Source organism: Colletotrichum scovillei (assembly GCF_011075155.1).
Source record: "Colletotrichum scovillei strain TJNH1 chromosome Unknown Contig00005, whole genome shotgun sequence".
Lineage (NCBI taxonomy): Eukaryota > Fungi > Ascomycota > Sordariomycetes > Glomerellales > Glomerellaceae > Colletotrichum > Colletotrichum scovillei.
In genome coordinates this window covers 194,824-216,406 of record NW_023336263.1, presented here as the reverse complement: position 1 = coordinate 216,406, position 21,583 = coordinate 194,824, and the positions used below count along the sequence as shown (strand labels likewise).

Genomic DNA, 21,583 nt, shown 5'->3' with positions numbered 1-21,583 from the left:
GGCTCAACTTCCTATCCTGGAGCTGATGTCCTATCCCTGCAGTCGACCATCCGGAGGCCGAAATCCAGCGAATGGGATATTCTGGAAGGATTTCGTGCCGATTGACTATTGGGACCCTTATGCCGACGCTGCAACAATGCCATGATGGCTTCCAAGTTCCACGACACCCCTGTGAGACGGATGAGTCCCGGCGATCGGAGGCCGACTAAAGAATACCAGGTTTGCGCTGAATAAGCTATTAGGGACCGTGGGAAGACCCGTAGGAAGGGACAGGCATCGCGCGACGGACGGACGTTGTGTGGAATGAAAGGCCCAGCCCCGAAGTGTTCGGAAACTCGGTCGGTATTTTCATGTTGTAATCTTCCAATTAGAGAGTATCTACAATGATTTTGTTGTACAATGTGGCCTGGCTCGGCTGTGCTGCATGCCGGCACGTAAACTTTGTCCGTACGTCGGAAATGAGACCTTTACAAGAAGTTGATGCCGACCCCAACCTGCAATCCCTTGGTACCCTGCTCGCCGCGTCTCAGCACCAACGGGAGACTGAAGTTGAGCTCGAAACGAGCAACAGGATGAGCGTAGACCAGACCGACACCAGCGGCTGTTGATGGCAGACCAGTCGTCAGGTCACTCAACGCTCTCCACGCGCTGCCTGCGACACTTCCAGCGTCGAGACCCTCGCTGGCTGAAGCGCCAGTCTTGCCCTTGTTCTTCATCGCGACTAACCTGCCACCGTTGGCAAATACTTGGAAGCGGAGGGAAGAGTCGGGGCCCTTATAAGGCAGAGGGAACAGCATGTTCACGCTACCAGCTGCGAAGACGTCTCCTCCGACCGAATCGGATCCGTCGTGGGGTCCAAGACCTCCATAGTGGAAACCGCGAACGTCGGTGGGCCCACCGAGCTGGAATCTGTCGTTGATGCGGCTCGGCTGGGACTTGCCTTCGGAGGCAAAGCCAAGAGGAAGCGGGTACAGCATACCGAACCTCAATCCACCACCAATCGAGATTCCGGATGGTCCCTCCATGCCAGGAACGGGGACAGGCAGCGCACCGCCCACCTCCCATTCGCTTTTGGAGAAGGCGACGTCACCGCCCAGGGGGCCGAGACCAGCCAGCTCCCAAACGGACTTGAGTACGTAGCCGCTTTGCGGAAGCTGCGGGTTATCTCTCTCGTCTCTCTGGTATGTGTGCTTGATGGAGCTCTTTACGGAGTCTCCGGCATCGGCACGGACAGTGGGACTGGCACTGTCGCGAAGGCCAGTAACTTGGCGCCAAATGCCGGAATATTCAACCGTGTGCATGTCCTTGAGGCCAGAAAGCCATGAGAAGCGCAGGTTTCCTCCCTTCAGGACCTCCTCGTGTGCTGCCCAGGATTTATCGGTGGCGGAAGCCAGGCCCTCGAGTGCGATTCTCGTATCGGGGTTGCTTTGGACGGGTGCGCTCAAGGTCGCACTGTATGCGGAACGGGTTCTCGTGCCAGCACTGGCATTGACAGTAAGCTGCTCCGCACCGCCAAAGATGTTGCGCCAGAGCAAGGAGGTATAAGCGGAGCCTTCGCTGTTTCCGACATCGGTTCCGGCGTTGAACTTGTAACGGGAGAGCTCTTTGACGACGACATCGACGTCGACGTCGGTCGGAGTGGACGAGGCATCGGTGTTGTTGGCGTTGCTAAGGTGGACTTTGACATCGGGGTGGAAGATGCCTATGAGTAGGTGTTAGACCATTGTGCCTCTCCCAAGGCGGATGCTGCCCATTATACCTAGTCTCTCCAGCTTTCCTCTGGCGTCGCCCAACCGCGCGGCTACTTCGCCGAGCGTAGAGGAGCTGTTGACATCCTCGGTCAAGAGCGGGGTGAAGATAGGGTCGAGGAAGCCTCTTCGGGTGTTGGTAGCGCCGTGAACCTGCAAGCGGTTGATGGTCATGGGCTGCGAGTTTTGGTCGGAGAGCTACTGTGCGCATTAGCAAGGTCAGGGACCGTTGAATGAGAGAAGGGTCAGAGCGTGCCAATTGTTGCAGCCTTCTAATCTTGGCCTCTTCCTGGAGCTTCTCGAACTCGGCTGAGGATTCTGCCTCCTTGCGCAAGGCATCGGGTCCGGCCTGGAGCTTGCCAATCGGGTTGGAAGCCTAAGAAAAGCGCGGGTTCCATTAGCTTTCGTTGGATGGTTTAGAGACGATTGAGAAGGGGGGGGCTATACAGAGCTTCCGCTCGCACTGGTCTTGGAAGCCATTGGAGCCTTGGTGGGAGTTGTGACAGACGGGAGCTCAACGTTGCAGCTTGTAAGCGGGTAGACAAGACAAAAATCACACGAGCCGGAGAGCTTCGGTTGAATTTCGAGATGCAGCACGGGCGCAAGGGAACGGATCGGGACGAGGTCACTCTCGGTGGGGCTTCTGGGGCACTCGGGAGAGGAAGCTCCAGCCACATTCTGGAAGCTCTGTCCACTGAAGTGGGTACGTCCTCACTGCTCTCCAGCCACACCTCACTGTGTCACTCATCCAATGGAAATTGGTGGAAATTCTGTGGCACAGGCAGGATGCGCTATGTGGCTGGTAACGACCCACTAAGGTACTTCGACCAGTGACATAATTCTGTGGCGGAACTTCGGCGTGGACTCACCGGACACCGGCGATACGTATCTTTCTCCGTCTCTGTGTCTTTGCGTTTTGACGCACCCCGAGGGCCCCTCAAGCCCCCCCCCCCCCCAAAAGCATCTTGAGTGGACAACGCACTGGCGGCACTTGTCACAGCCTCGCCGCATTCCATCTCCGTTACCCATTCGCTCATCCTATATCAACACCAACCCCAACACCGTACAAGCCAACAGTCGAAAGAGAGCAGTGCATCTGCATCCAACTGCGTGTATTCAGTCCTTTCGATTTTCATCTTCTGTACAATACCCATATCATTCTCTTCGCTCTCTCGACTGGCCACCCGCCACCATTCACTGATCGTGCTCCCCATTACGTCGTTCGCCGCCCACCGTCGATCCCGATACCACAGCATCTCGTCGGCAATTCTCAGCAACCATGGCCGCCAGTAGAGCCGCACAGAAGAGGGTAATGTCCACCGATATCACATCGACAGGATACATCAGACTAACTCCTATACAGTTGACGCGCGAGTACAAGACCATCGCTGAAAACCCTCCACCATACATCGAGGCACACCCCTCTGAATCCAACATTCTCGAGTACGTTATCCGCCATCGCATCCATGTAAGATATTCATGCTAACAGGTAGACAGATGGCACTATATCATCACCGGTCCCGAAAACACACCATACCATGGTGGCCAGTACTGGGGAACTCTGGTCTTCCCCCCGAATTACCCTTTCGCGCCCCCAGCTATCCGAATGCACACTCCTTCCGGTCGCTTTCAGCCATCTACGCGCCTCTGCCTCTCCATCTCCGACTTCCATCCCAAGTCCTTCAACCCTGCTTGGGAAGTGTCAACCATTCTGATAGGCTTGCTTTCCTTCATGACCAGCGAGGAAATGACGACTGGTTCCGTATCCAGCACAGAAGTCGAAAGAAAGATGTTGGCAGCACGAACAAAGTGGTGGAACTCAACGGGCGGAGGATCCCACGCAAAATCGAATGTGGCAACAAAGGGCAACGTCAAGGCCGGCGACGGCGGCGCAAAGTTCCGAGCCGAATGGCCCGAAGTCGACAAGGCCAACTGGGAGTGGATAAAGGAGACCAAGATTGACCTGGCGACAGGTAACAGGACGGGAGCGGCAGCAGGGGCCTCCTGCGGGCCCCAACTTGGCATCGGGAACGGAAGTGGCCACCAAGCCCAGGCTGTTGTCGATGCTGTTGTGCAACAACGAGATGCCGGCCGGGGCTGGCTGAATCAGAACAAGCTGCTCGTCGCCGGCGGTGTCGTATTCTTCTACGTACTGCTTGCGAGGGTCTTGGGTGCGAGCGACAACTAAAGCGGCTTCAAATGCGTACGGTTTCTGGCTGGATGGTGCCGTTGCGTCTCGAGAAACGAGTCAGATCGTGTGCAAAGGGACAATGGGGCTAAGCATGGCGTTAAGTTTTGGGCTTTCTGATGACGGACCAGAGTGATATACATACTGCACAACAGTCTTACTAATAGATGGGACTTGGACGGCCGACTATAGGTTGGTAAAACTTGAACGACCAATGTATTCTAGATTTGACCAAAGGATGGGCTTTTGAAGCAAAATTCGAACAAACCTTCGCTTCTAGTACCTCGCCATGGCTCGTGGGATATCGCGAGCTTCGGCCAAGCCATTGTGAGAGCCATTACTCCACCGACGTGGCATATGTCGAGAGTCCCTATCATACTCTACGTCAAATACTTGCAGCGGTGATGATAATCGCCGAGTATTGTACGAGGGAACGCCGCTTAATAAGAGTTCGGCCAAAGCTGATCCGATTGCAGCTGCAGTTGAAAAGTTTCCACGTTGTATTGGCCGATGGAATTCTCTTCGAAACATGACTTCAAAACTCCAGGTTGCTGTCCAAGTGGTCTTCTCGACGATCACTCCATTCCGTACACGTAGATTCGTAAGCAGCCCTTGGCTCGTCACAAGTGGACACGCGGTGCCCAGCCAAAGCCAGCAAGTCGGATCGCCGCACCGGAAAGTGGACGGCGAGGAGTACAAGACGTACAACGGATGAGCCGACGGATAGGTATCATCTGAAGGAAACATCAGACTCGACACATGGAGTGCCGACCGGCGACGATCACGATGGGGGCACCCAGCCCAGAGCCTCAGACAAAAGGGCTTCGGCCGTTCAATGAGCTTGGCAGAGAAACGGATGCATACAAGAGAGACTACCTCGGGGCGTGGAGGCTAGAGTGTGCCAATACCTGCTTCATTGGTAAACCGAAACGTGTAACGCCGGCATGAAGTCATGGTGGAGGAGGGCCAAGCCCAGAGACCAGACAAACCAGTCAATGTAATTCAGACGAAAGGTGTTGTGAATACAACAGTACGAGGGGTTGGATGTGGGCTGATGAGAGTTTGTCAACCGCCGATCGTGGCTGTAGTCGTCGTCAACTCTGCCCCTTTAAATCCTCAGGATTGCAACCTTCTTGGCAGGTTGGAATATTGCCGTGGTGATATTGACTTAGCTTCTGTAAGTGCAATGCAATTGTGCAGCTTTTGTGAATAGCGACTTTATGATTGAGACGTTGAGATGTAGTGTATCAAATCCGGCGTATCGTTGCATCGCCATCCGTGCGCCGGGTCAAAAAAAGAACGAGTCGAAGTTGTCGAAGATCCAAACGTCTTAAAATTGTGTTGGCTTGAGGCACTCGGACCGGGGGTCTGTAACAAGGTGGTGGTGCTGCGTTCATGCGTTGAGTCAAGAACCTTTCTTCGCGACCTGTCTGGAGTACACTAGCTGCGTCTTAGTATAGTCGCTTATGAACTTGCTGCCATGCTGGGAAAGTTTGTTTTCTTCCTCTGTACTCTCTGGCATTTCATCTCAACTTGTTCCGAAAGAAAGAAACGGTCTGAAGTCTTGGATGCAATGGGACTTGGAGGATGTTGATCCGGCCAACTGGCGCGCGCGGTTGTGATGCGATGAAGACTGCAGCGAGTCGAGACCGACAGAGTTTACTTAAGCCGCCGTTGGCTTTCCTAGAATCCTCAACACGGGCAATATCATGGTAGAGCTTTTCAAAGACACTGACCGTCTGTATGCCGTAGCTCAAGGGGGTGATTGAATTAAGATTCCCTCCACATCAGACCCATGGAGCGGACGCTAGGAGCCCTATGCAGTCTACCTGCATACGTTCCGCAGCGTCTTCTGATGCAAGGGGCAACTTTGTAGGTGTAAGGCATGATGGAAAGCGTGAAGAATCTCAAGACGCCAAAGAACGACAGGCAAGGGTTTATCTCGCGCGCGCGAGAACGTCGATCAAACCGTCGCATGCCGCATTCCAACCCCAGACCAAGTCACACCCCCTTATCCCACCGTACACAAAGAGCCCCAATCCCTACAAGGCGCAAGACGCAGCTGTGTCATGCCAAATATTCTAGACGAATCCCATCGTGTTAAGCGTGGGACTCTTCTGCTTCGACGACGAATAAGTCTCGCCCTAGCTCCCCGGCCCGCACCACCCAACCGCCCCATCAGGCGATCCAGAAATTCTTCAACTGCCGAAAGCAGACACCAAGCATCACAGACCATGGGCTTTTTTCAAGGTTTGATATCCTAGCTCCCGGTCTCGCGGCGACGAACGTTTGTCAGGTGGAAACATGATACGCCCGTGCTTGGGAGAAAGGGAAATTTGGGCGAACATGGGAGAGGCCTCTTCCGCCCCCGGCGGGCGGGATGTGGAGGGAAACACACACCCACTTTGCCCAGAGACAGCATCGTACACTCGTGTCTGAGTCTGTCTCTCCAGTGTCACTGGCGTAGTTGATCATCGTCGCGGGTGTCGTGCGATTGACGGTTCGCCTGATGCGACGGATCCGTCCAGGCACGTCTCCGATTCGAGTACAGGCACACAAGACCAGACGCAACTAGGGTTACTACAGATCTAAACGCACGGCTTTTCCCATCCTTCTCTGTTTTCATTCCCTTTACCTGTTTGGTATAGATCCAACTCTTCTAATTCAACCCCAGCTCGGAATCCAGAGGACGTTCCGAACCTGCAACTCATCATCCCCCTCCCCTTGCTACCGATCACCTACAGGGGGGCATGTCAGGTCTAGTATAAGGCTGCGCTGATGTCCGGTGGGAAGACGAGCTTGACCCTTGGATCTTGGAGCGGTGGGATTGCACTACAGCTCTAACTCCATCACGGCAAACATAACAACTGACAAGATGGCGACGAACAACCGCTGGCCGCTCCAGGATGAGCAGGCTGGTCCTAAGCGTGCGCCCGCCGTGTCGGTGTCCGAGTTCGACGACGGGGTCAGTGAGAAGAACGAGACGCTGGTCGTCGGTACGACAAATCTCTACGTGGACGGGCAGCTGAGGCTGATTCCTGTAGGTCTCACATATCCTCCTTGATTCAAGGGCTTTTCTGACAACGCGTAGATGCCCACGGCTGATCCCAAGGGTGAGTTCTGTGAATTCCCATTTGACACCGACGAGCAATGATGACTGATATCGAACGCTAAATAGATCCACTGAACCTCCCTGCATGGAGAAAATGGACAGCAATCGGCGCCCTTTGCTTCTGTAAGACGTCCCATTAACCACACAATGGGCCACTCGAGACTGACTAGTCCTCACAGTCGGTGCCCTTGCCCTGTCAGCAGAGGTTGTCATCGGTGGTCTCCTCCCCGTCTTCATACTCGAGTACTCAGGGGTCGACCCGCGCATCCTCAACAACATCGACTTCAAGGCCCAGAGTGGCGGCAGCGGTCTCAACATCAACCCCATGTCCGTCGTGCCACCTGGCGTCAAGCCAGCTTCCCTCGATGAAGTCGCCCTCCTAGCCACGATGCCCCTTCTGGCAAACGGTATTGCGAGCTACTTCCTGGTGCCCACATCCATCTGGATCGGCCGTCGACCGGTTCTCTTGTTTGCTGCGACTAGTGCTTGGGCTGGTGGCTTGTTTGCTGCCTTCAGCACGAGCCTGCAACAGCACTTGCTTGCCAGAGCACTCATGGGTTTGGGCGCCGGTGCGGTAGAGGCATTGATTCCTCTGATTGTTCAGGATATGGTCTTCATTCACCAGAGAAACAAGGCCATGTCGGCTGTAGTCTCCAGTCAGGGGATTATCATCATCGGTCTTGGTGTTGCAGCACCATGGGTATCCGCCAACTACACCTGGAGGTGGCTGTACTACATCACTTCTGGCATGGGCATCTTGGCTTGGGCAATACTCATTGCCTTCTTGCCTGAGACTCGCTGGACTCGTTCCCAGGAAGAGCTCAGTATGTCTCGCCTTACCCCCAAAGGGTACTACTCGAGCGCAGCTAACTCGTCACAGGTGGTCAGAATACCGTTCCTCTTTTGCCTGGCCAGAACCGCCCGGAGCTCGATTACGTTAATTACACGCCACGCACGGTGTGGACCAACATCGGTGTCTTCCAAAACGGCTTCGAGTTTAAGCGCGCTGCCAAGTCCATGTTCGATGCTCTCAGATCCACTTACTTCCCGGCCATCATCTGGGGCGTTCTGGCCAATAGTTCCATGATCGTCATCAACCAGGCCGCTCAGCAGATCACGCCGTTTGCCCTCCTCGCCCAAGGATGGCAGTTTCAGTGGACCGGTCTCACCGTGCTTCCCTTCTTCGCCGCCTCGGCGTTGGTCTACGTCTTTGGTGGCCCTGTAGCTGACAAGATTTCCAACGCAGTGACAAGATGGCAGGGCGGGAGTAGAGAGCCGGAGCATCACCTTGCCAACCTGATCCTGCCGCTTGTTTCGGGAGTGGCGGGCTGCTTCGTCTTCGGAACTGCCGGTGAGCAGAACATGCACTGGGCAGTTCTGCTGGTCGGCTCTTTCTTGATCGTCTTTGCCTTTTTGACAACCATGACCATTCTCAATGTCTTCATTGTCGAGAGCTACCCTCAATGGGCAGGGTATGTTCAATTTCAATCACCCTTAAGGAAGTGCAGGGCTGACACACTAGCAGACCGGTTCTCGTCAATGTCTCTTCACTCCGCATTGTCGTCGCGTTCTTCATCGCCTCCAAGGCGACTGTCTGGATCGCCGAGAAAGGGCCCCTTCAAACATTCGCCCTGTATGCGGAGGCAATCATCGTCTTGTCTCTTGGGTTGCCTATTCTCTACTTCTGGGGCAAGAAGATGCGCCAGTGGACTGCCGGGAGTGTCAAGAACAAGCAGAGTCAGAAGGAGAAGGCATTCGACGATGGGGCTTCGGTGTAGATGTGGCAATGATAATGAGACTCTAGAGAAGAAGACACAACGCGGATCACATACTCCGGTTGGTCTCTGGCTAAACATAGTTAATGACCTAATAGAGATCGATAATATCAATCCAGTCGCTACCGACATGGGAACCCTCCAATCCATCATGTAGGAAAACAAACACGAAAGCAGGCAACCTTCATCATCCGCGTGCAACGCCATATCCCAATCATTCAGCAGCTTTCCGTAGAAGAGCTTGCATAATCACCAAGAATATATAAGTACGCCACCGAAAACTCTCGGAAAAGATAACAAGCAGACGAAAGCAAAGAAATAGACTTGCCCGCACTCCGTCATCTCCAAGCCAGAGATGCATCAAAAGATGGCAAGTCCTCTACCTCTGGCTCCATCACTTGAGGGTAGAGCGACTGCGACGCGATCTGCAGCGGGACAGAGAGACTGGTTTTGGAGCCGTTGAAGTTGACAGACATGCGCAAGATGTAGCTTCGAGCAATGAAACAGTTGAAGAAGGTGGGCAGGAACATCTTGTGTGCGGTAGGAAGACGAATAGGGACCTTAGTTCTCGATCGCCAAGAGAACACCTTGCGGTCTTCTGCCTGATCGTCCCTGTGCCATAGGATGACTCCCGTGTCTGTCGTAGGGAGCTTGGTTTGGGTAGAGTACCGTAGCTCGTGGCGCAGTCCTGCCGCCTCACGGGGGTCTCCCAGGTCGGGGGACATCTTCATGGGGGTTCCTGTGAACCACGTCTGAGTATCTAGCTTAACCTGACCCAGAGTGACTTCCGGTGGGAATGAGAATGAGGAGGTGGATTCAAAGCTCAGGTCCAGTGTTACGGAGGCGTGAGAGTCAGGGAGCTGATGGCCGCCGATGCTGATGTAGACTGCTTCAGGCTGAAGCGCATTGATAACGATGCGATCCTTTTGTGTAGAAAGAAGACTTCTGCGGACAGACTTGGTCCTGGATAGCGTGTATCGTGCATCATGGTTGTTGATGTTCAGGGGTGGGTCTTCGGCAAAGGCTGGGAGGACCATGATCCGCTGACTGGCCTCCGTAGTGTCTTTTGGGCTGGAGGATCTCTTGCGAAGCAGTCGAGCAACTATCTTGTACTCGACTTGAGCCATCGTGGGTGACATGTCGTCCTTGCCCCAACCACCCATCGATGGAGGCAGTCGCATGTGTTGATCGTGGGAGTGATCGCCTGAAGCAGCCTCACAGGCATCTTTGTGTAGTTCTCGTGGTATGGTGAAGTTGAATGGGATAATGTGGGTTTCTCCTGCCGCAAAGACCTGTCCTTGCGGGTAGGATGTCTTCGTAATGGGCATGTCTAGGTTGAGGAACACGTCGGTGGTGATCTTGGGGACGGGTAGCATGTCGACCCGAGTGTGAGAGGTGCCCATGAGAGCAATTTGGATGCAGTGAAAAGGAGTTCGGCTGTCTGGACAGATAGATACGCTGCCTGTGATGTGAGAGCCGCTGGTATAGATCTTGGACGAATAGTGATCGTCAATCTTGATGTCGAGAGGCATCTTGGAGGCCGCAGACCACATTGTGGTCTTGAGGAGGTATTGCAAAGGAGGAGTATGTAAAGTTGATATACTTCTCTGGCACAGAAAATGTTGAGGTTGATATCAACTACTAATTTGAAAGGCAAAGATCAGATGGATGAGATAGGAAGAAACCCCAAATTCACCCAAGAAAGAGGGGAAGGTGCCTACTTATACACCAAATCGGCCAGCGTAAGAACGGACATTGTCTTCTTGATTCAGTCCGGGCCCCGAGAACTAGCGGCAGCAAAGTTTTCTCGTCCGGCGCATTTCTTTGACTCCGACCCGGCTCTTCCTAACGTACACGGTCACGATACCGAGTCGTGGCCTCCGGAGCCCCACATCTCGGCACCGCTCAACGTACACGGTCGGGCCCCGCTTCGGTCGTGCTAGCTCCCGCTTCTTCTTAACGTTAGCGGTTAGCCGAGATAAACCCCGAAAGAGGGTCCCCGGCTATTTTCTACTTTAGCGGAAAGGAAACGTAACGAAAATTCAAATTGCACAAATGATTGTAAATTTCGTTATCACGGCTAGCGTTGGCGCTTTGAGCTAGACTTACTCCAGAACCCCAGGAAAGGCCTTGGATTGTTCATCGCTTGATTGGCTACAATCATGGCGTTCCTCGGGATGACCTGCAACTTGTGCGAGACTCGAAAAGCTGCTCGCCTAAAGAAGCCGAAAGAATTTCAAAAGTGGCAGGCTCTTCCGATGAAGTTCGTGATGCTCACAGTCAATCTTTGATTCCTTGAATATCTAGGGACAGCTGAGGAAATCAGGAAGCGTCTTCCTGGCGGGAGATACATCTCGTATGAGAGCAAATGCAGTACATACTGAAGTAAACCCTTTTTAATCCTCGCACTCAGCTGGTGCCATTGTGATACAAGAAAAAGTTGCCATCATTCATATTTCACAACTCATAGTTACTATCGTGTCACCAGATTTCTAACCTCCAATTATCGATACTCTCTGTCAGAGTCTCCGTACTCTTCACAGCAGCTATCCCTACCAAGCTTGCTAGCTCACCATGTGATGCCTCACCAAGCCTCAGAACACTCAAGATAGCATTCAGTCTGTTCCTTGAATCTGAGATGGATCTGATTGTGTGTAGACTGCGTTTGACAAGAAACCCAACATGGTTGAGGCTGGTGTGAATCACTATCATTGAAGAGAGAGGCGTTCAGCCATAGAAGCGTCAACTCATGCATTCAAGCTTGAAGCCATTCAGGATGTGCTATCGGAATCCTTATGTCATACCCCACATCGCTTCCTCTACAATGAATCCCAGTTCGTTGCAAATCGTTCTCTATGCCATTTCGCGATAAGCTGAAAGACCAAGTTCTCAGTGAAGAGGGAAAGGAGCTCCATTGGCGACTGAAGCATCTAGCTTTCGCAATGTTGTCTACTTGTCCTCAAAAACTAGGAATTCTCGACCAGTTCAGATCATTGAAGATAGCTTGACTTTGAGATGCCTTTTTACTTACCGTTTTCTGATGGGGGCTGATGGATAAGAAAAGAATGAGTATAGAAATCCTAGGCCTAGGTACATGTAGGTTCCATTGAGATTCTAGGTTTTCTCCATGTAGGAGCTCCTCAATGCTACAACCAAGCCATGTTGATATTGTGACTTCGCTTCATCGCGGAGATAGGAGATCTTGATACTTGCCAGGCTCGTGTTCCAGCAAAGCATGACGATGAGATCTTGAATCAGTGTACCTGTTACTGATTCATGGTTAATAAGCTTTTCTGATAACGTGCCATCGCTCAGCATAGCCTTGGTGGTGTTTGGATTTGCTTACGAGCGATCAACTGACTCGATCGGCTGACGTGCCAGACACGTCTGTGTCGCAATGCTTAGCCTGAATCAACGCCAGTCCTTGATATATGCTTCATACTGCGCGCGGCAAGTCTCTAACAAGACTCGCTTCCCCCGCTTTACCCCGAGATCACGGAAGCAGACTATCGTCACCCGGTCTCCAGTATGGACGCGGGCCGCTGCGGATGCGGGGTAGCATCCGGGGTTATGACAGTTCTCCGCGGATGCATACCCTTAGGTTTATCTCCCCGAATGACTCGTTAGACCAATGACACGCTACGCGTTGGTAAGTTTGATCTTGTAATGAAAGACGTGATCTGTAAAGGGGTGGGCTGGAGTAGATAGGACAAGGCGGAGCCGGTGTTGAGCGGAAATTGCGAAAACCCGTGTAAGCACTTGTCTAGATTATCTAACTAGACTTTGAAAAATCAACCCATATCGTACGTCCAAAATCAGCAAACATGTCGACATCGAATGATTCCGCGATGGAGTCGAGCGTCTTGGTAAGTGTTGCCGGTGTCCTCGAGTTCAAGGATGTCACAATATCATGGGCTTCGAAGACTGATTTGCAACGACTCGATAGGGATGGCCACTTTCGTGGAGGATCTGGATCCTCCTGAACGTCAGCTTCTACAATCTTTTGGGAAATGCCTTTGCTGCAGGCGCTCCTCCGCTGTTTTCGCGCATTATCGCAGAGCTTCATTGCACTTCGGAAGAGGCCTCCCAGCTCTCTACTTATGTGCTTTTGACTCTTGGCCTCTCGGTAAGCCTTATTCTAAAATGAGAACATTCAACGTTTTATTGTATGTTCTTGAGAGACACGAACTAACTTACCTTCAACTCTAGAACATCTTCGCCCTCCCTGCCGCATCTCTCATCGGTAAACGATACACGATTCTGATATCGCTTGTCATGTTCTTTGTCTTCTGCCTTTGGTCAGGGGAAGCAACAACATTCAATGACTTGCGAACTTCAAGGATTCTCGGCGGGCTCGCTGGCGGGCTTGTTGAGGCGTTGGGGCCCAGCTTCGTTGAAGAGGCATTCCCAAACGAACAATTAGCAAGCGCAATGGTTGTCTACGTTGGACTCCTTGCTGCGGGCTCATCTATTGGACCGATCATTTCCGGTCTTGTCGCGAATGGTACTGGAGATTGGAGATGGTACTTCCGTATCCTCTCGGCCCTGATCTTCATCACATTTGTCGGATCACTGATAATGCTTCCGGAAACACGCGCGGATTCGCCAAAGACGGCTGAAGTCGAGCTCAACCCCGTCATTACTGAAGATAACCGCAAAGGGCTGACCTTGAGCCCTACATACGCCGAAGTTGAAAACGCCAACCAGCAAGGCTTTCCAGGACCCAGAGAACTCAGAAAACAATGGAGACTGCGATCTTTCTCAACATCTTATGTCGACATGGACTGGAAGCTCGCCGCCTCAAGTCTTTTTCAGCCTTTTCAACTTCTAGGCGCGCCACAGGTTATTGTCACAACTTTGGTTTTTGGTCTCACCATTGGCTGGACGGTTCTGGTATCTATCTTGCTCTCGGTGGTATACAGTCCCCCGCCCCTCCTCTGGAGTGCCCGAGATGTCGGTCTGCTCAGTGTTGGTCCATTGGTTGGTCTTCTGATTGGTCTCCCGATCGGAGGCGCATTGGCTGATTACCTGTTCAACCGAGCTACACGTCGCAATGGTGGAAAACAAAATCCAGCTTCGAGACTGCCTGCTGTGATTATTGGAGGTCTAGTCAGCCCAGCCGGATGTCTAGTCATTGGATACGGCCTTGCATCCCCGGAGAAGTGGGCGCAAGTCAGCGTTGGCTATGGCATGCTTGCCACGGGTCTGACTTGCTCGGCGAATGTGTTACTGACGTACGCCGTTGACACCATGCCACCTAGAGCAAGCCACATCGGGGTACTCGTGAATTTGATCAAGAACTCTGTCGGCTTCGGAGTTTCTTACGCGGCCACAAGCTGGATGGCACAGGCGGGACCGGTCGCTCAGTTTGGTACCATGGCGGGAATCCTCTGGGCGGTGTACTTAGTGGTGATCCCCCTCTACTTCTTCAGTGATACAGTCATTCGCAAGACTGCATTTCTCGCTTAGACTGAGAAGATAGTCTTTTAGACGGGACCTGGGTAGTGCAGTTGGTATAGGAACGCGAGCGTACGAATCTCGTCTATCATTCTTCTCTGGCAGCAAATAACGTTGGGGCTCTCGACTAGGTACTAAAGCCCTGTCACACTTCAAAATCCATATTGATCTCAAAAGTTTTGTATTTGACAGAGAGGGACGATACCTTGAAGTGATTTAACATTATCAATGATGGACACAATACACTTGCAACAAGCGACCGTACGTGAATCATGCTCCGGCGCGAAGGATCAACCGTCTGTAAGTTTTCAGACTCAATCCTAGACCCCGAATCCTAGGTAGGTACACTTGCCGTAGCAAAGGACGTTTCATTCAGTTTGCCTACTTGTTCTACACGTAAATGTTACAGCGTACAATCGTTCAGTTCGACACGAGACGTTCCACATCCATGTCAGCTGAGCGGTAGAATCCCAGACTTTTCAGCATAGGCATGTCATCAAAACGGTACAGGTATACATCTGTCTTCAGACCCTCGTCCGCGAAATGCTGATAAGGATACCAAGATGGAATACAGAAGGTATCACCCTTCTTCCAAATAAGTTCTGTATCACCGATGCGAGAGCGCCCAGATCCCTCGACGACATGGTAAACAGATGATGCGGTCTCCTGAACCAGAGAGGACTTGGCACCGGAGGTCAAGCGGGCTGCACGACCACCTAAAACCTTGCTGACTGGAGCATTGCACAAGTCAGTCCAAGTTCAAACAATTGTAATGAGGCAGAACGGGTTTCAAGTACCTTCAGATCCATCTGCACGGAGATAGCTTTGTGTAGCATATTGCCCTTCCTTGGCGTCAAGTGCTGCTTTCATCCGACTCCATGGGAAGACAATGGGCGACTGGGATGTATCAACATTGTCTGCTGGGTATCGTGGAGATGAGAAATGCTCGACGAAATGAACAGGAAAGTGGGTAAAGTTGGGCAAGTCTAAGCCGTCAAGCCAGATCATCGGGCCAGACCCATCCTTTCCATGGTCATGCCAATTCCAAGTGGGGGTCAAGATTACATCTCCCCGGTTCATCTGGATGCGCTTTCCATGAACGGCAGTGAAGCCGCCGTTGCCCTCAATGATGAAGCGCATAGCAAAAGCCGTGTGCCGATGCGCCGGTGCTGTCTCATTGGGCATAACCAGTTGTAGCCCAGCGTAAAGAGTGTCAGTCGTGAATGGAGCATCTGGGATTCTGAGTCAGGAACAGATCTAATAATTAGAAGTAAAAACAGATCTAAAGCTCCATCGACGCAGGCTGCGTACCTCTGGAAGGGTTGACGAGCATGAGCACTCTGCGCTCAGCTTGCTTTTCGGTAACAAGCTGACCCGCTTGCAAAAGAGTGGGTTGAATTTCAGAATACTTCCAAAGATGGGGTGTGCACCGTGGGTTGGGCAAAGGGGGGTTTAGTCTGGTCATTTGCAGCCACAAAGGCTTTGTGTGGTTGGCCTCGGCGGCGCGCAGCATCGTTGCGGTGTGGTCCTCAGCCGGCTCGGCTTGGTGCGAAGTTTCTGTGACGGTCGTTGAAGACATGGCTAGTTCTCAGATTGTCAGGATGATACGACGTTGAGTTGCTTGAGTCAAGTGGTAATGTATTGATTGACTGCTGTTACTCTTCTTTGATGATGCCTAGATACAGTAGCGACATTTCAGTGTTGACGAGATGTGTTTATGACTTGATCAAAAACACATGATTTCCGGGTGTTTGCCGAACTCTCATCCCGTATGAAGACCAACCGTGTTTCGTCAATACTGTCAACGTGACGGTGAGGTTACAAAGCGAACACAGGTGTGCCCGGGGAGTTAAGCTCTTGGCCGCAACAGCATGGTCGGAGGCTCAGCAAAGACACCAACCACAACGCTAAACTTACGCGATTTGTTGTAGCACAGCCTCTCAGCGTTAGGCGTACAGCACTTAAAGTTCGGTGCTCTTCCCTAACTCCCCGCCCTCCCTTTTCAACTACACCGGGGACTTGATCATCTTTCTCTCTAAATCCCCGCCTCTACCAGTCTCTGCCCTATCGTGCCGCACAACTTGTAAGCTGTATGAAGACTTTCCTCGGGAAATGGAGAACAGTACTCCAGGGCCAACAGGCGCGTCGACTCGGAAGCGGAAGCGTATCCCGATTGCTTGCAGCTCCTGCCGTGCTCGGAAGTCGAGGGTGAGTGCGACATTCTCGGACCACCACGCTGGCGGGAGCCAGTTTTGGCATTTTTCGCCTGAACGGGATCGTTCCGCCCAGCAGGTGCCACTGGTTGCCTAAGAAGACTAACCAGAATACACTCTTGAAAAGTGTGATGGTGTTAGGCCTCAGTGCTCCGCTTGCGTCGAACAAGGTATCGAATGTATCTACGCAGCCAACTCTGGTGGGAGCAATGCGTTGGTACCGAAACAGTATGTTTAGTGGAACTTCATGGAGAGCCTTTTCAAGACTTATCTTACTCTGTGAATAGATATCTCGAACAAGTCGAACACCGCTTAGCCGATGTTGAAGAAGAAATCAGTCGGCTCAAAAGACTTATACCCGCCTCGTTTCTACAAGGAAAGCAACACGTCCTCTTTCCACGTAGTATTTCTGGCCGTACCGACGACTTTTCGGAAGTCAACTATCCCGAGGAGTCACTGAATGTTGAGGATGGAAGCGTCACGCAGGGGATCACCCCCGACGCGACCGACGGTGTTGGTACTATTGAATTTACCACAGACGAATCTTGGGCGTATTTCGGTATGACACAATAAACTAGACTTTACGGCCATGGGCCTCGATATTCCCTCTATATCTGCTGATTCCATCATTAATCATTCAGGGCCGTCATCCAATATTGCCTTCACGAGAATTATCCGCCGCACGCTTGACCACTTATTGAACAAGACCCAGAAAGATGAGCGTGGAGATGCATCCTCGACGCCTGCAAAGCATGCACAACAACACATCCTGGCTGTCTCGAGATCTCAGTCACCAGTCACTGATTCCTTCGACTCAAGGAAACTCGAAAAGCCATCCGAGGCATCCCGTTTGCCACCCGAAGAAGAGGTCATCAATCTCGTGCGCCAATTCTTCCGTGACACAGGTCTACTATTTCCTTATATACACGAAGAAAGTTTCTGGAAAACGTACGCTCAGTACCGAGCAACGGGCATGCAGAATGCGAAAACCGCTTGGCTTGCACTATTGCAAATGGTTTTGGCCATGGCTACGAGTACCATGAACGCTACAGGTGTCGGTTTGGGCGATCGACAGGCAATATCAGAGGTTCATTACCGGCGCGCCAAAGCCCTCTCTATGACTGAGATGATGACAGGGGCCAACGTAGAAGCAGGTACTGCTGCAGTCCCTTCCTTTCCGTCTTCAGTATCTGCTGGATCTTCCCAGTACGTGCTAGTTCCTTTAGCTGACCTCAGATCTCTCAAGTCCAGGCCATGCTCCTGATGTCACAGTACCTTCAAGGCAGCCAACGGTCTATACAGACATGGGCAATACACGGGCTCGCTGTGAAAGCTGCACTCGAGTTAGGGTTTCATTCCGAATTGGCTCTTCAAAGATTCGAACCACTCGAAAGAGAAATAAGGATACGCACTTGGTATGGATGTGTCGTACTCGATAGGTAAGTAGTATATCTGGTGGATCTAGCAGCCCGCTGAAGGAACTATGTCTAACAAGATCACTATCGGGATAAAGAACACTGAGTATGACCTTCGGCCGCCCGCCCATTATTCCGCAAAACTATATTCGAACACCGTTGCCAAGACATTTCATTTCCCATCAAAGAACTTCCGATATCTCGAGATGGTCTAACGAGGAAGAGAGCACTGTGTTTTGGAACGCATCAATGTTAGTCTGATACGAGGCCTCCCCTTGCCTAATGTTGACTAATAATTGTCTACCTAGCACGCTTTACGGTGTGACCGCCGCCGTGATTGACGATCTATACGAAAGCAACATCGGATCAATATCGGTTATTCCGTTAACAAACACCGTGGCTAGTGTGATACAGATTGGACAGAAACTGGCAGACTGGCAGGCATCTTTACCTCTATCGATGCAACTTGTAGAGCCGAGTGAAGTCGCCAGCCCTGAGGGGAAGTTGATGTTATTGAAGTTCCGAGTAATACTCACACTTCGGTATCATAATTTGCAACTCCTGTCACATCGCCCAATACTAGACCGCTGTCTACAATCATTCGATGGAAGCCCTCAGTCTCTTCAGGAAGCAGCCACGCTGCAACAGGCGTGGCATCTAAGTAGAACAGTATGCCTGCGGTCGGCGGAAGCTATCATTCGCTTGGTTGAAGCCTGCAAACTTGCGAATGATGTCCAACCTACCGTTTCATTCCTTGGAGCATGGTGGTTTAGCCTGTACTTCAGTGAGTTTAGCCTGTTACCTTACCTGGAAGAATGCCTGCTAATCTCACTCAAGCCTTCAATGCCTCTTTGACTATTGTTGCGACAAAGCTGGTCGAAGATAGCTATGGATCTATGCCTTTTGATCAAGGATATACAAATACCGCTTTACGGCTTGACGATATTCTAAAGAGTGCAGTCAGTTGTATTGCGCGATTGGATATCCAGAACCCCATGGTAGAGAAGTGCGCAAAGTTCACCGCGACCTTGATCTTCATGGTCCAAAGCTTGCAAATAGGTACGTGATCGAATTTGCTTACAATATGTTCCCACAGAGACTAACTTCACCAAAGCTCCGGGACAGGATGACATCACCCGTGAAGTGGGAGGGATGGGGCCAAGCCACGCAGTTGCCTCAAATGGAGGCGAGAATGTGCAAAGCACGCAAATATCGGCGAATGGAGGAATGGATGACGCCTTTTCCAACCTGATGAACTATCTCCCACCCAACTTCAACGATTTTCCCAACACTGGTGCAAACTTCTCCATGTCGGAGTTGATGGATGATTTTGCTACAGGGGACTTGTTTTGGTAGGCGCTAGACACTCGATTTCGGTCACTACATGTAGGAATAAGAGAACTGTCCTTGTATAATCGAAGCTGTCCAACTTATAGTTTTCCAGGGCTGAACAAGAGTCTTCGCTCGTGACGGAAAGTCATCCTGGTGGAGTGTTTACGAGGCATGCTTCGAGAATATATCTTGCATCTAAGTTTCGTCGATACAGGTATGGACTACTATCTCCTTGAACCATTTCAACGCACAGCTTGCCATCCACTATCTTAACTGTTACGACCTTCTGTGAGCTATCCTACGATGCCCTGCAAGATTAAACGCCACGCAACATATCCGCTTAATTGGTTCCAACATAAAACTCTCAACCTTTCTCAGTCTAGCTAATTGCTCAGATCTCTTCACAATCCATTGTGCTACAGGAAACTGCAATCATATCGATATCAATCCTCCTACGCCTCGGTCTCCTGTTTCCATTGCTCCAACATCCTATCCTCGGCGTCATACCCATAAGCCCATGATTGAGTAAGGGGGTCGGACCACTGGTTTGGGCTACTTGCAAACTTGCGACCCTCAACCTCGGGACGCATCGCCTCATCTCGAGCCTTCTGTTCGGGACCATCCTTGAAGTGCCATAGCAGGGCATTCACCATGCTGGCCTCCTGCATCATGGAGGTCCGTGTTTTCCTTTCTCTCTGAAATACTTGAAGCGCAAGACCAAGCTGTTCATGATTTTGAATGTTGTTGAGGGCCACAGCCAGAGCGGCACCGTCTTCGACTGCCATGGCTGCTCCCTGCGACATGTAGGGGAGCATTGCATGGGCAGCATCGCCGAGGATAACCAGACGCTCGGAATCCGCAACCCAGTTATCCAACGGGACGCCAGCCATCAAAGGCCACTTGATTGTGGTGTCAATCAGTTCGATGATCTTGGTGAGCCTACGATATGTCAACAAGTTGAGCAAACACGTTTTGAAATCAAACGGGGTCATACTGTGAGTCCCAACCCCGAAATTCTGCTCTCATCTCTGCCAGAATTTCGGCCTGAGTCTTTTGTTCCCACGTTGAAGGATCCCTCGAGTCCCTGTGAGATAGCACCATGTTGAAGGATTCGCCGGCAGCAATAGTGTAAGTCATGACATGACGATCTTCGCCAATCCTGTGGAGCATGTTAGACCGCCATCTCTGACATACTTGATCGTATATGAGCTCACCAGACGTGCAATCCCGGCTTCTCAAGGATCCAGGCAATTTCTGGAATCCTTCTCATCTTACTGACATCTACAGTGGCTCGGTAGACTGCAAAGCCAGTGTAGTTCGTTGCCCCAAGTTGGGTGGAGGGAAGCAGATTTCTAGCCACCGACTTGACGCCTACGTCGCAAGGAGATATGAGCCGAGATCAAGACCGCATCTTAAAATATGGAGGAGGTGCTCACCATCGGCAGCAACAATAAGATCAGCTGAAAAAGTCTCGCCGCTAGCTAGAGTCGCACTTGGTAGGTGAGGGTTATAGCCAGCGACCCTGCTATCCAGGCGAACCGTAACCCCGAGGTCCTTGGCCCGCTGATAGAGAGCAGAGTGGAGGTGAGCACGATGTGCGACGTAGTATGGTGCCCCGCAGAGCTCGATAAATGATTCAGAGAGATCAGTAAAGCCAATACGATGGCCATTCTCCCAGCGACGGAACGAGATACCATCGGGCCGTACTGCCTGCTCTGCCATGATATCCATCACCCCCCATCTTTGAAGGAGCTTGCTGGAGTTTGGCGGAATCTGGATGCCAGCGCCAACCTACAATTAGTGGTTAGATGGTCCAAGAGGCTTCGATTGACATCGTGTGGATGGGTTGCAGGAAAATTTACCTCTGATAATTGAGCGGCCTGTTCCAAGACAGTAACATGATGACCACTTCTCGCCAGAGCAACTGCGGTTGCAAGCCCGCCAAGACCAGCTCCCACAATGAGGATATCAAGAGCAATGAACGTTGATGGGGTACTCTCTGATGTCTTCCCATCCTTTTCGAAGTTCAGGCCTCGAAGAAAGTTGAGGCTATTGGAGGGATAAGACGTGGAATGTGGCTTACGATGGCCAGCTAGCCCGTTGTGTTGTTTACTGTTCAACTCATCGCCGACGTGACCGTTTGTCCGTTCGTTCTCGTTCTGTGACTTGTGAGATCGAACGAATGGGTCCTGCGAAACAGGCTGAATTACTTTGGTAGCAGCGGGCATCTTGGAAAAAAGTGAAATGGTGGGACTGTGGAGGCGGAGGCTAGATAGAAAGATCGTCTACAACTTGGAGCGTTACCGTGTTACCTCATTGGGAATTTGTGATCAAATCCGTGGT

At 51.7% G+C, this 21,583-nt stretch overlaps 8 protein-coding genes across 8 annotated transcripts; 4 read left to right on the top strand and 4 right to left on the bottom strand.

Moving 5' to 3' along the window:
* Positions 1–467: 467 nt before the first annotated feature.
* HER10_EVM0005349 (surface antigen) lies at positions 468–2,228 on the bottom strand (the record flags this gene model as incomplete). Its single annotated transcript, XM_035474970.1, has 4 exons — positions 468–1,702; positions 1,760–1,946; positions 2,005–2,124; positions 2,196–2,228. 4 exons carry the CDS (start codon positions 2,226–2,228, stop codon positions 468–470), a joined length of 1,575 nt encoding a protein of 524 aa, XP_035333978.1.
* A 495-nt stretch (positions 2,229–2,723) lies between these two features.
* HER10_EVM0004836 (ubiquitin-conjugating enzyme) lies at positions 2,724–4,216 on the top strand. Its single transcript, XM_035474467.1, has 3 exons — positions 2,724–3,057; positions 3,112–3,191; positions 3,246–4,216. Exons 1-3 carry the CDS (start codon positions 3,028–3,030, stop codon positions 3,934–3,936), a joined length of 801 nt encoding a protein of 266 aa, XP_035333951.1. The 5' UTR covers positions 2,724–3,027; the 3' UTR covers positions 3,937–4,216.
* A 2,595-nt stretch (positions 4,217–6,811) lies between these two features.
* On the top strand, positions 6,812–8,826 carry HER10_EVM0012257 (major facilitator superfamily transporter; the record flags this gene model as incomplete). The annotated part of the gene is made up of 6 exons (XM_035481655.1): positions 6,812–6,976; positions 7,028–7,049; positions 7,115–7,171; positions 7,228–7,872; positions 7,929–8,520; positions 8,574–8,826. 6 exons carry the CDS (start codon positions 6,812–6,814, stop codon positions 8,824–8,826), a joined length of 1,734 nt encoding a protein of 577 aa, XP_035334469.1.
* Positions 8,827–9,161: 335 nt separating this feature from the next.
* Positions 9,162–10,355, bottom strand: HER10_EVM0002998 (arrestin; the record flags this gene model as incomplete). The annotated part of the gene is made up of 1 exon (XM_035472688.1): positions 9,162–10,355. The coding sequence occupies one exon, from the start codon at positions 10,353–10,355 to the stop codon at positions 9,162–9,164; it is 1,194 nt and encodes a 397-aa protein (XP_035333825.1).
* A 2,292-nt stretch (positions 10,356–12,647) lies between these two features.
* HER10_EVM0002303 (uncharacterized protein) lies at positions 12,648–14,292 on the top strand (the record flags this gene model as incomplete). The annotated part of the gene is made up of 3 exons (XM_035472020.1): positions 12,648–12,689; positions 12,770–12,949; positions 13,033–14,292. The coding sequence occupies 3 exons, from the start codon at positions 12,648–12,650 to the stop codon at positions 14,290–14,292; spliced, it is 1,482 nt and encodes a 493-aa protein (XP_035333784.1).
* Positions 14,293–14,700: 408 nt separating this feature from the next.
* HER10_EVM0009618 (gentisate 1,2-dioxygenase) lies at positions 14,701–15,859 on the bottom strand (the record flags this gene model as incomplete). The annotated part of the gene is made up of 3 exons (XM_035479102.1): positions 14,701–15,011; positions 15,078–15,512; positions 15,592–15,859. 3 exons carry the CDS (start codon positions 15,857–15,859, stop codon positions 14,701–14,703), a joined length of 1,014 nt encoding a protein of 337 aa, XP_035334275.1.
* Positions 15,860–16,377: 518 nt separating this feature from the next.
* On the top strand, positions 16,378–19,264 carry HER10_EVM0013428 (fungal specific transcription factor domain-containing protein; the record flags this gene model as incomplete). Its single annotated transcript, XM_035482785.1, has 8 exons — positions 16,378–16,488; positions 16,621–16,721; positions 16,781–17,052; positions 17,135–17,647; positions 17,740–17,932; positions 18,217–18,692; positions 18,746–18,967; positions 19,023–19,264. The coding sequence occupies exons 1-8, from the start codon at positions 16,393–16,395 to the stop codon at positions 19,262–19,264; spliced, it is 2,115 nt and encodes a 704-aa protein (XP_035334539.1). The 5' UTR covers positions 16,378–16,392.
* Positions 19,265–19,692: 428 nt separating this feature from the next.
* On the bottom strand, positions 19,693–21,468 carry HER10_EVM0003545 (FAD binding domain-containing protein; the record flags this gene model as incomplete). Its single annotated transcript, XM_035473218.1, has 5 exons — positions 19,693–20,179; positions 20,235–20,399; positions 20,455–20,611; positions 20,677–21,031; positions 21,103–21,468. 5 exons carry the CDS (start codon positions 21,466–21,468, stop codon positions 19,693–19,695), a joined length of 1,530 nt encoding a protein of 509 aa, XP_035333857.1.
* Between the last annotated feature and the right edge of the window lie 115 nt (positions 21,469–21,583).